At 43.5% G+C, this 12,854-nt stretch overlaps 1 protein-coding gene across 7 annotated transcripts in view; it reads left to right on the forward strand.

Annotated features, from left to right (window-relative positions):
* Positions 1–12,637, forward strand: part of LOC104935191 (rho GTPase-activating protein 23) — a 64,146-nt gene extending 51,509 nt beyond the window's left edge. For 5 of the 7 annotated variants that reach the window (XM_019271346.2, XM_019271344.2, XM_019271340.2 and 2 more), the window contains exons 7-24: positions 3–1,455; positions 2,794–2,958; positions 3,477–3,585; positions 3,673–3,712; positions 4,535–4,672; positions 4,773–5,081; positions 5,161–5,222; positions 5,489–5,595; positions 5,879–5,991; positions 6,682–6,834; positions 6,964–7,042; positions 7,160–7,233; positions 7,346–7,435; positions 7,514–7,639; positions 7,756–7,800; positions 7,915–8,008; positions 9,257–9,288; positions 9,402–12,637. In XM_019271346.2, coding sequence (XP_019126891.1) covers positions 3–1,455; positions 2,794–2,958; positions 3,477–3,585; positions 3,673–3,712; positions 4,535–4,672; positions 4,773–5,081; positions 5,161–5,222; positions 5,489–5,595; positions 5,879–5,991; positions 6,682–6,834; positions 6,964–7,042; positions 7,160–7,233; positions 7,346–7,435; positions 7,514–7,639; positions 7,756–7,800; positions 7,915–8,008; positions 9,257–9,288; positions 9,402–10,415 — 4,203 coding nt within the window. In that variant the 3' untranslated portion in view covers positions 10,416–12,637. Of the gene's footprint in view, positions 1–2; positions 1,456–2,793; positions 2,959–3,476; positions 3,586–3,672; positions 3,713–4,534; positions 4,673–4,772; positions 5,082–5,160; positions 5,223–5,488; positions 5,596–5,878; positions 5,992–6,681; positions 6,835–6,963; positions 7,043–7,159; positions 7,234–7,345; positions 7,436–7,513; positions 7,640–7,755; positions 7,801–7,914; positions 8,009–8,882; positions 8,908–9,256; positions 9,289–9,401 lie in introns of all 7 variants that reach the window. The other 2 variants (XM_019271347.2, XM_019271345.2) reach the window with 2 other exon arrangements.
* The last annotated feature ends 217 nt before the right edge of the window (positions 12,638–12,854 follow it).

Consider the following 12,854-nt stretch of genomic DNA (forward strand, 5'->3'; position numbering starts at 1 on the left):
AGGCGTACTCCCAGGATGCCTACCTGAAAGGCAATGAGCCATATTCAGGCGAGGCCCAGAACCTCCCTGAGCCACCACCTCTCTGTTACCCTGCCACCAAGGCCACCTCTGCTGCCCCGCAGCCCAGCCACAACCTCCACAGCCCCCTGGACAACTGGCAGTGCCGACCTGGCCCCACCACCTCTCCACTGGACAACCGCCCCCCTCCTGCATCTACTCCCACCTCCGGCTGGCCCGGGGGTCCTGAGGATTCCGGTAGCCACTCCGCCCCGTTGGGGCGGCACCGTGGCCGCTCATCTTCGGCCGTCAATGCGCTGGACTTTCACTTTGCTAACCACAACGCTGCCATTGCCTCTGCAACTCTGCCTCCACCACGAAAGAGCAGTATGCTGGCCTCCACCCGCACTCACACCGATGCTCTCTGCCACCAGGCTCTGTCAGACTGGTACTACAGCCAGGCTGAGGCTGCCGAGTGCATGTCCCCCAGACACCGCAGTGTATCTCAGGATCGTTTAGCAGAGCTGGGGCTAGGGTTGGCACTCGGCCCTGGACCTACATCTGCTTCCACGACCTCTATGGAGCATCGCAGAAGAGAAACCCTCCTACACCACCACCAGGCAGCTGCTGCTTCCCATGATTCCCATTGGCTAGGGAGCTGTGTATCAGGACCAGGAAGCAGGTCGTGCTCAGAGAGCCTGCTGGCAGCCTATGCAGAGTACGAGCACAACTATGGGCGATCTGTGGAAACACTAGCACAAGCCTCTGCACTCATAACGCCACGCTACGAACACTCTTCACAAGGCTCCCAAACGACGAAATACAGCGAGCTGAAAGACCAGAAAGTCTCAGCAGGACATCAGAACCAAACCACAGTTATATTGCCCATCACAGCCTCTTCCACAGTGCCTCCTAGTGGCAGGCGGTCAGGTCAGCAGATAGCTGAACCCCAAACAAGGCGAGTAAAAGAAGAGGAGCTGGTGGGCTACAGAAGCTACAGCCCGTCTTTCTCCCGCAAAGCTGGCCACCTCTTCCAGCAGGCCCACTCCTTCAGAGAGCCCAGCTACAGTGGCCCTCACCTCAACTGGAGCTCTGGCAGCAGAAGCAGCCCTGCGGACAGCGAGGGGGGGATGGTACCGAGACCCCAGTCTACCCCTGCCCTGTCGGCGTCAGAGGATGAGAGAGCCCAACTGGGTGAGGACAGGGAGGTCATATCCCCCAACTCCCTAAATCAAGAGGTGGTTCTGAGACAGAAGCCACCTTCCGGCCATCGAACCCCTGTTCAGACCCTCCGACATCCCCACTACACCACACCCGTGGAGTCACCTGAGCCCCCTGGTTTGACCCCTACACCAGGCACCCCGTCTCCTGTCTCTGGGGGGCCCGGCTCCAGCCGCAGGGCTAATGGTAGCCTGGCACAGCATGCATTCAACTCCCTGTCCTCTATTCCCTTCATAGGTTAGTGACCTTTTCTCTGTAGCAACTGACTAATACAGCTGTCAGAACACTTCACACCATGAGAACATTTCCCATAAAAGACAAAGTCATTTTACATTAATTGGTTATTAATTTCTTGTAAAATCCAAACCTTCTTTCTGTAGAGGACGTTACACTACACTAACTAACTAATTACCACATTCAGGCATTAACAGGCACATTTTTGTATATTTTGAACAATTATGTTGTCTGTTGCTACAGAGCTCTTCAGTATTTCACATAATTTATGTGAGGCTTCCTTAGTGCACCTTTTCTTTCTGTTTCTATCCTCTTCAACATTTGTCTGTGTTTATACCTGTGTGTGTGTCATATACATGTCAACATAATGCTTGTACCCTCAGTGCGTTTAATGTTCTGTGTATGTTTAAAACTTGTCTTGATGAATGCTGAATGTTAAATGTTCTTGTATGCGTTTGAACCTTTAGATGTCCAATGTAGATGGAGTTTCAGCTCTGGAAATATTTCATAGAGAGAACTAATCAGTAGTCTAGCTGATACTGCCATCAATGCTAGTAAGCCTAGCTTACTAGCTAACAAGTTAATACTAGCCTGTAATTATCTGGATATAAATTTTAAAAAAGTAATTGCTGGTAAAAAGTAACACATACTCCATGCAACAAATGGAAAGTTAAACTCATAGGTAATTAAAAACATCCTTGATCATTCCAGTATACACAGGAGTTTTGCTGCACTTGGCGACGATGGTAAGGAATAACTTCCTTTTAACAGGCAGAAACCTCAGGCAGACCCAAGCTCATTGCTGGACGGTCATCCACCACGACCACAATTTACTGTATTAGTGTTAATATTAGATTATTGACTGTTTTCAGACATCTTATTTATTATTCAGGGACACTTCTTTAGTTATGTATAACTGGAGTTATTGTTGCTGTCAGAAAGTTTCACAGACATGGTTACATGGACTTTTCACATGGCTTCATGTAATTACGGTCAATGCTAAAAAAGAACAGTACATGTTAGCACATCACAAATGCACAAGTCAAACAAGAAGCTAATGGTGGCCAAATGATTGTGTCTTTCAATGGACTAAAGAGATTCTGTGAAGATGTAGTGATGTGACATTATCCTTTAAATAGTTCCTGTAGTTGTCATTTAGGTCCATCAGTAATTAGTCTTCACTGTAGTTCTCTATCAGAGTTTATTTCTGCCTCCAGAGTCGACCCCCATCAGAAAGATGTTCTAACAGAACCTGAGCGAGCTCTTAGCACGTCTTTGTCTTGTCATTGTTTTTAATCATTTCTCATCCCTTGTTGCTCACCTGTGATGAAAACCTTGCAGATGAACCCACCAGTCCTAGTATTGACCTACAGGCCTGCTATGTACCAGCCTGCTCTGTGGTGCCCAGTTCCCAGGCCCCCACTGTGGCCACCCTCACTTCCACCTCTGTCTCCCCCACCCTCTCCTCCGTCTCCCCCTATGTCCGACTTCGTTCTCGGGACTGCAGTGAGTCTCTTTCACCCGCTGTCAATACTAAAAGGCTTCACAAAGGGCTAGACCAATATACAGCATGTTTTTCTAATATGATTTCAAACACCACTGAGGCAAATTGACAGTCAGTTATGTAATGCCTGATATATTTGTCTAGCCTTAACCTCAGACTTGTGTTAAAGGAGTACAGTGACGTACAAATAAAGAACTCCCTCCATGTTTTGGAGAAAAAACTCTTGCCATAGATTTTATCATTTGATAAGGAAGATTTATTAAATGGATCCAAAACTGTGAACTAAATATCTAAATGTCAAGGTATTCCTTTAATATGCACTACATATGTTTAACCCCTTAATTCATCCACCTGACCTCCTGTCATATTAATTACACACAGTTTGAAACAACAAATCACTTCACTCACTCATCTTCATCATGTCATGTCACATGTCTCTACCATACATTACATATTATGACACTCTGTCTTTCTCCTCCTCCTCCTCTCTCCCTCTCTGACGTGCCTTTTCTCTCTTCAGGCAGTATTAAAAGTCGGCGCTCCTCTTACCTGCTGGCCATCACCACCGAGAGATCCAAGTCCTGTGACGAGGGACTCAACACCTTCAGGGATGAAGGCCGTGTCTTCTCGTAAGTCAGCTACTCAGGAGACACTTTACAATCTGTATTCTGAACTCAACTCAGATGGGTCTGACCTGTGTACTTTGTGTTCCACAGCAAACTACCAAAAAGGGTAAAGAGCTTTTTCACAGATGGGGTGAGTCCTTAAACACAATTACATTTATGAGACTTGACTACATGAACATGTACTGTAATTTCTTTCATATTTCAGCAACTAAGCAGACACTGTCAGACACTGTAGGTCAGGGGTCGACAACCTATGGCTTGCGAGACAGATGTGGCTCTTTTGATGACTGCATCTGGCTCACAAACAGAGGTAAAAGTAAGCCGGTACGGTCCGGTATTGTGTACCACTAAAACACAAAGTGGAGGTATGCAGTACCAGGAAGATAGGAGAGCGGCTGCCTGCTAAAGCCCTCATTCAGAACCAATCACGGCCGCACTCTGGGTCAGAAAATAGATCTTCTAGCAATATGCAGTCTTAAAAACTACTTTGTCTGTTTAAAAATTCCTTTTAACTCATTCCGAATAGTTTCTGAACTGTCCGTGCTGTTTTAGTCCATGCTAGACGGAGCCTTGGCCAGGCGTCTCCCTCTCTCCCCCTCCCCTCAGAGCGCCCAGCCTTTGAAACGTGTACCACGTTCGTTGCAAAATGTCCCAATTCAAATCAGTAGGAGAGTAAGCAGTTGTGTTTTGTGTTATTTTGTTCAATTTTAACGATACAGAACAGCTCGGAAAAGAAACTGCTTATGAGCGAACGACCGGAGAGTTCACTCAGCAGTACGTGAAACACATTTCTAACACTGAATACAAATAAATGCATGCATTTATTTGTATTCAAAATGTTATATGGTTCTCACGGAAATACATTTTAAAATATGTGGTTTTCATGGCTCTCTCAGCCAAAAAAGTTCCCGACTCCTGGTCTAGTGTGTAATACCTTTAAATTGTGTTTTAGTCTCTGGAGAGCCTGCGAGCCCAGGAGGAGGCCCGGTCCAAGCGCCACTCCACCTCTGAGCTGGGAACCATCACCTTTAGTGATGTTCGCAAGGAGGGCTGGCTGCACTACAAACAGATCCTCACAGAGAAGGGAAAGGTACTACATCAGTATACATGTCTTTGATTGCTTGTTACGGTTGATGAACTGTGATTGATGTTTTCTATTCATGTCCTTGTTTGTGTTTTTCTTACTGTAGAAGGTGGGTGGTGGCATGCGGCCGTGGAAGCGCGTCTTCTCTGTGCTCCGTTTCCATTCACTTTTCCTCTACAAGGACAAGCGGGAAGCCGTCCTTCATGGGGCGGGAGCGGGGCCCAGCCAGGACGAACATCCTCCAATCAGCATCCGCGGCTGCCTGATAGACATCGCCTACAGTGAAACCAAACGTAAGCACACCCTGAGGCTCACCACACAGGACTTCTGCGAGTACCTGCTGCAGGCCGAAGACAGGGACGACATGTTGGCCTGGATCAGGGTCATCAGGGAGAACAGCAAGACAGACAACGAGGTTAGATCTTCATCATCGATTCATGTAACAGAATTTACACAAACACACAATCTAAATCTGTAATCTCTGTTTGCTCCAGGAGATTGGTTTCTCAAGACAAGCTCTCATCAACAAGAAGCTGAATGACTACAGAAAACACAGGTCAGCACCGTGGATTATATTTAGCAAAAAGTCTTTGTTTTATAACAACTGTCCCTTATGATTTGTGTAATTAGAGTCACTAGAGCTCTGGGCTTCGCCTGTCACAAACCATAACTTTAAATGCAAAAACCAGAAATAACAAGCCATCCTTTTTTTTTTTTTTACAGAAAACTAAGGTCATGAGATTTTTTTAGATCCTCTTATTTACCACTGAAGCTTCAGAAACTGATTTCATCCTCTGTCTTTGTTGCTCTCACTTTCTGCAGTCTGACAGGTAATAAGCCAGACTCCTCTCCCAGAGCACATCGTATGATGCCTCCTTTCCTCCTGGCAAAGACTGACAACACCTCAGTGAACCGAACCTCCAGAACAGGTGGTTACAAACTGAGTCTGCTCTGTGTTCACCAGTATACAACAAAAAAAGCCAACCACTGCTGACTGCTGGTTAAAAACAGCAAAGTAAACACAGTTGATACGAGTGGTTGAGCTCACATTTGACTTTTCAGCCATGTTGGCATCGTAGCTCACTTTGGTCTAGACTGAAACATTCTAATACATTCATGATCCACAGAGGATGAACCCTGCTTCCTCTAGCACCATCATGTTAGTAATAATCACTTTTCACTACGTGTGTGTGCATGTATGTGTACACTCAGATGACAACAAGGCACTGTGGGGCATCAACATCATGAAGAAGGCCAAGAAGACAGGCAGTCCGAAGGCTTTTGGCGTGCGACTGGAGGACTGTCAGCCTGCTGTCAACCACAAAGTGAGCCTTCAGTGTTTTATGATGATCAACAGCTGAACCAGCAACATGATTCATGACATATGAATAACAGGAAGTCTACTTGTGTCTAAAAATCTGAAGTCACTTATTTATTTCAATAAAAATTTGTTTTTTAATGATTGATAGATGAAATACATTTTTATTGGGATGTGATCGGTAGGAGGAATACTTTTTTTTTTTTTGGAAGGAAAGCATGACAGAAAAAGTTTGGGAATCACTGCACTACATTTTCAGAAAATTCCATTAGTATCAAGTTATATCTAAAAATAACCAGAGTCGGAGAAACAACAGCTCCAGGCATCATCTAAAGATGGTGATACATCAGAGTTCTCTATACTGTGTACATTCAAATGCACCTCAAGGGCCCTTCAGCCAGTTGGCTTTACTTTAAATGTTAGAATGCAGCAGACAGAGTCATCTACTCCCTGTGTTATCAAAACGTACAAAGACAGAATTATATAAATATACGACAAATCATATTAACTGTATTGATTTAAACATTTTACTAAAATAACAGGGTAGTGCTGTCTGCTGTCTCTGTGTTCTGTTATGTGGGACTCTCTCAATTAGTCATCCATCTTTGTTTGACACTGCTAGAAGTAATTGATTACTTTATCTTTGCCTCTCTCATTTTGTTGTGTGTCTCTCTCCTGTGTCTCCTTCTCTTTAAAGTTTGTCCCTCTGATAGTGGAGATGTGCTGTGATGTGGTGGAGGCGACTGGTTTGGAGTACACTGGTATTTACCGGGTGCCAGGGAACAACGCCATGGTGTCCAACATGCAGGAGCATCTCAACAAGGGTTTGGACATCAACACTGCTGAGGAGGTGTGAAGGATACATATTTATATCAGTATATCATTCAGAATCTTAAATACAGTAGCTGTAGTCCTAGTTTTATAGTTAGATTTGATCAGGTTATTTCTATAATAACCATCACCTTCTCCGTCTCCACAGAGATGGCAGGACCTGAATGTAATCAGCAGCCTGCTCAAATCCTTCTTCCGAAAACTGCCTGAGCCGCTGTTCACTGATGGTGCGTCCATTATATTCATTGTGAAGTGTAGCATGAATCCTCATGATTATTTCTCTGCCTGTTGTTTGCATGTAGACATTTCATTCATATGTTAGTCTATTCTTACTCTATCTACAGACAAATACAATGATTTCATTGATGCCAACCGGATAGAAGATGCAGAGGACCGGCTGAAGACCATGAAGAAACTGGTATGTGTCAAACAGCAGCAGAACAGGAATACATATATTTGTTATAGATTCATTTTAAAATCAAATCTATCTTTTTTTTCTTCTCCTTTGCTACACCCACGTCTTTGTGCAGATCCACGACCTTCCAAACCACTATTATCACACCCTTAAATACCTGGTGGGCCACCTCAAGAAGGTGGCAGATCACTCTGAGAAGAATAAGGTAACCTAACCCCTTGTATTAGCAGTTAGTTTGTGTTCAGACAAACAGACATGAACTTAACTTTGATATTATTTCCAGATGGAGCCAAGAAACCTGGCTCTGGTGTTTGGTCCCACTCTGGTAAGGACGTCAGAGGACAATATGACTGATATGGTCACCCACATGCCTGACCGCTACAAAATAGTGGAGACACTTATCCTGCACGTAAGAACCAACAGTTGTTCCCTCCAACATGAGAAATACTGCACTATTCTTTACAAGTTAGCTATGTACATTGTCTCAGCAACATCCAGTAATGCTGTGTTCTGTTACTTCAACAGCATGACTGGTTCTTCAGTAATGGAGAGTTTGATACAGAAGAGAAGGTACTTTAGACTACAGCAGCTGAGAATGGCATGATTACAGGGATGTTTTTGTACTCAGATATCCTCATTTGTGCTTTATTTTGTGTGTGTGTGTGTGTGTGTGTGTGTGTGTAGGCCCCAGAGGATAAGCGGGACATGCAGCCTGTGCCCAACATTGACCATCTGTTATCCAACATTGGCAGGCCGGGCATGCCAGGAGAGGCATCAGGTGAGGAAGAGTCATAATCCCGAGACACTGAGGTCATAATCTAATCTGTAATAACTGTCAGGTACCACATGCTGTATGACCACGTCAAGTGTTTATAGCTGTTCCAAACAGCCACACTCAAAGGCAGAGAGAAAAACCTGCCATCATACATTGATGATCAACAAAATGGTGACAATGGCACACACTTGGATAATATTTCTCTAAAAGAATTGATGGTGTTGCACTTGTATGCAAAAATTAATAGAAGTAGTTGTGTGAAGAATGAAAGCAAAACTTGAGAGAGAAGTTCAAACCCTGCTTATGTTCTCACCTCTGCTCATCTGGCCAAATGCTGCATGACATTGATGTTGTTGGATCCAGTATATTTGGAAGGCATCAGATGTGACCGCCACAATTCTGATGTCAGAAAGATGTGGGAGGTTTCAGACACTGATCCAAGAACCACTCAGCTTGATGCATTCTGACCCCTTTTGTCCCCCAAAGAAAATTATATAGCTACAAGAATGCACAAATCTTCCTTTCTGGGCCCTGATGGAAACTCTGTTACCTGCTTGCGTAGGTCCACGGTAGTTCAGAATAAAGTGACTAAGAAGGGTAATGTTGTAAGTTTGCATTCACCCCAAAGATAAACAGAAAAAGATCAAAGAGCTTTTATGAGGATGATGACTAATGCCAATCAAAACCATAATGCTTCCGTCCATATTACACGTATACTCTACCAGTGGGTGGTCTTACCAAGTGAGAATCAGTTCAGTCTTCCCTTGCTAGAAGCTTTCTGTACTTCTCCAGCTGTAATGTTTCTGGCTCTGATGATGTTTCCTACTTTTCTCAATCTCTCTTTTTTTCCGGACCTTTCTACACTCGTTCTCTCTAGCTGAGACAGTGGATCAGCCTCTTCGGTAGGACCAGGTCTTCCTCCTTGTGTGTTTGTGTTTGGTGCTTGGATTCATTTGCCCATTCATTTATTTTCTTTGCGTCAGTCTTGGTTTTTCCACCAATATACCATCATTCCTGTCTTGGTGATGTTAAATATGAGCTCTAGCCATTTTTGCTGTGTAAAATAAAAGCAGAGGGTTGATTTTAAAGGCAAATCCTCAGATAATGGCTAGAGTTCTTTCAAAAGGTTGCAGTACTTGCAGTGTGTGCTGTGATTAGCCATATATCACACCTTTGTACCATTCCTAACATTACTACCACCACTTGTCCAGTGATGACATGGTTCTAATCCACCTTATTCCTTTCTTATAGATTCCACCACCAGCGATTCACTTAAGTTAAAGGTAAGCATGAAGTCTCTTTCTTATTTACATACTTTAATTCTCTGAATAGGATCATGCATTCTGAAATATGAAGTATGGAGTAACCATTTTTGACTAAAATTTGAACCTTTCAGCTTTCTTCGGGTTCCAAGAAAGACCTGAATGCCAGGGACTTCCTGCCCATGTCCATCATCTCTGCTGTGACCCGCAAACGTAAAAAATGCCCCAGTACCCACCTGCAGGACAGTAGTGCTGACGAGGACTCCGAGCATGAGCCAGTCAAAGCCAGCAACTACAGGGGAGAAGAAAAAGATAAAGGGGAGGAGGAAGAGGACAGAGGAGAGGAGGAGGGAGTTAAAGGAGAACATATGATTCCTAAAAAAGAAAAAAGGGACGAAAAGGAAAATGGAGTGGAAGCTGGAGAAACCACAGAGGAAAAAGATTCATTAGCAAGAGAAGACAGAACTGAAAAGGATGCGGAGAATGGAACAGACAATGGCGCAAAAAAAATAGAAAGGGAGAGCAGGCAAAGAACAACCTTGCCAAGAAGTGCACAGCAAATACGTCCAAACAGTTTCCTCTCCTCACACATTCAGATCCATGCCACATACTCAAGACCCCAAACTGTGGCTAGTACTCCTTCCCATTTGAAGCCTCAGAATCTGGCTAGAGGACGCCCCACAGTTCCTTTCTGGATCTGCCCCACCAGGCTTCCAACCTCTAACCTCTACCAGGCTTCCAGTTTTCACGGGACCCAGCAGCCAGACTGGAACCAGTCAGCACCAGTCCGCTACAGGAAGATGAGAGGTGGGAGGACTAGGGCTCTATCCATGAATCTGGACCTTGAGCTGGGCAGGAGTGAGGACAGAGTTAGAGGATGGAGGGGAGAGAGGGTGGAGGTGATCAGAGTCAATGAGAGAACACCAGATCAGCATGGATGTGTTGGCGTTCCTCAGGGATCAGTTGTGGGTCCCAGGTCAAATCAAATAGATCCCCTCCCTCGTATTGCCCAGGAGGCTCCCCCAGTCTCCTCCTCTTCTTTTTTAGATCAGAGCTCCCCGGGATCTTCTACTGTGGTACTGAGGAGATCAGCTCTTGACCCACGGGACAAAGCAAGAGCATGGCGTCGTCACACGGTCGTAGTTTAACCTGACTGTTTCATCTACTAATGTAGTACGAAGTACTTGCCCTTTACTTACAAACATTGGATCACCTGTATCACTGCTTCTAAAGCCAAATGTCCGTCATGTTGCTTTAGGATCTTGAGTTGGAGAAGTGATCTCATGGTAAAGGAATTCTTTGACACTGTGCAGTTGTAGAGTTTCATTCCAAAATTAAATAACCACCATTTGAAAAATGTGAAACTCACTCTGAAAAGTTGAAGTTATTCATCTTTACTTCTTTACTTACAAAATAATTAGAATTGTAATCTATGTCCTTATATATCGTGCAAAGAACATTAGGGCTGTACACATGGAATTGGGATTCTGATATTTCCTTGAAAATGTTCACCAGAATCTGATGTTTCCCAGGAAAAATGCCTGGAGGATCCTATGACTTTTAGCCTGTGTGTTCATAAACTATACTTCCACAGACTATGGCACAATCACACCAGAAAGTGACACAGTGAAGTTCATTTGTGAGTCCTTGTGAAATAGGTAGTGTTAGAAGCTTGGTGAGATGGCGTGCACTCACAAGTGAAAAGCTAACTGCTAGCATGCTAATCAGACAGTGACACGCTAATGAGTCACAATAGCCCCTAGCTTGCTAATTAACAGCTATCTCGGTCGCTAATAGGACAGTTTCATAAGTTCACACATTTCACAGACCATCCCTATTTTGTGGACCATTTTACTATAAATGAGGATGGTGCAACACAGATAATAAACTCCAGTAATTTCCACTATTGTCAGCACCTACAAGACAATTTGCTATTGGTCTATGGTGCAAATTCAAGTACTGTAGTTTCAAAGATTTACTTTGCCCTAATGTGTAAATCCACTGACCACAACAGCTCCATTGAAATGAACTAATTATACTGCAAAATGTAGCTTTTTTTAAATGCTGGTGTGACTGGGGCAAGTTTCATTTAGTAACTTTACTAAGATAACAATTTATAATGAAGCTGTGCTAACAAAATATTTTTTTGCATTAAGAGTGCAAAATCTGTAAATTAAAATGATGCCATAATCCAACGTGCAGACTTAGAAAAAGAGAAGTCTGGTTAATTGCAGTGCAGTGTTCAAAAGGCAGAACATAGAACTCAATCAGCCCAATAATACAATTAAACGTCTGGTACAAGAACAATGGTGTACAAAGTGGCGAGAGGACAGGTGGTGCCAAAGTAAGACGTTTTCAAATTCGATACTTAGCTGATTTAACAGAATAATGTTTTGGAATGAAACCCTTCAATTGTAAATTTAGACTGATGAATAGTGATAATACATAAAAAAAGAAAGCCATATTAGACATTTGAAACTCAACTCTGGAGCAGCTGCTGGGCAAATATTACATACACACACTTTCCTGTCTGCCTGAGCACAGCACAGTATTCTAATTCAGAGGAAACGTCTCAGCCCTTTACAAGCTCTTCCAAAGCCTCCTGTGGATCTACAGGGAACTTCAATGATCTGTCGGAGCAACACAACTCTCTCTCTCTGGATGATGTCACTTGGGCATTGACTAAAAAATGCATGCGTGGGGTCAGTGACATATAAAAATATGCAAACCCTAAGTGTTCAACACAAGCCTATTGTGCTTCCCTATGTGTGTGTGTGTGTGTGTATGTGTGAGTATGTTTGAGGAGGAGGGCCAGAGCTTTGAGGATCAGCAAAGTGTTTAAGGCAGCTATGTGAAGTCATGCCAAATTTATTATGTTTTTTTGTTTTGTATTTGGGGTAACTGTACAATATCCGCAGTATGGAGCCAAGAGACAACCTGAGCACTCATCAGTGTTATGAAGAGAGTATCGTCATGGGAACAGAGTTGAAAGTGAGTGAAAAACCTCCTTAAATCCAAAAACCACAGTCTTACCTGAGTGATATTTTTTGCATTTTCCCTCTTTCAATATTTTCAGTATTTTTGCTCCCCTTGCCTCAACTTTAGTTTTGTTAAGCTGTCTGAAAAAAACAAACAAAATGGAGCTGACCCAAAATGTACTGCCAACCACTGTCGTCCAAGCAGACTCCATGTTTGTCTTAATCATATCTAGACTCAGTCTGTCCTTCTCTATCTGTGTGCCCTTGTGCATGTACTATATGTACGTGGGTGACTGTGCGTGGACCAATTTTGTAACAGTTGTACAAAGCCTTGTTAAGTTAACCTGTGTATATAAATATTATACATAATATATTAAATTATTTGTTTTGGACATGGGGTTGTGTTTGTTTCATGCTTCGGGTATTAAGTGAATTCAAATATGACCTTACTGTCCAGCGTTGCTGAATGTAGAGACAGACTGGGACCTCTAGTTTTACAGCACCTTAAAAATAATGCCATCTCAGATGCTGATATCACAAGACTTAACTGACTTCTCCTTGATCAGGTTTTGGTTAAATGCTGCAGCAGATCAAGTTTAAGATCTTGCT

This window comes from Larimichthys crocea, chromosome XVI (assembly GCF_000972845.2).
Source record: "Larimichthys crocea isolate SSNF chromosome XVI, L_crocea_2.0, whole genome shotgun sequence".
Classification (NCBI taxonomy): domain Eukaryota; kingdom Metazoa; phylum Chordata; class Actinopteri; family Sciaenidae; genus Larimichthys; species Larimichthys crocea.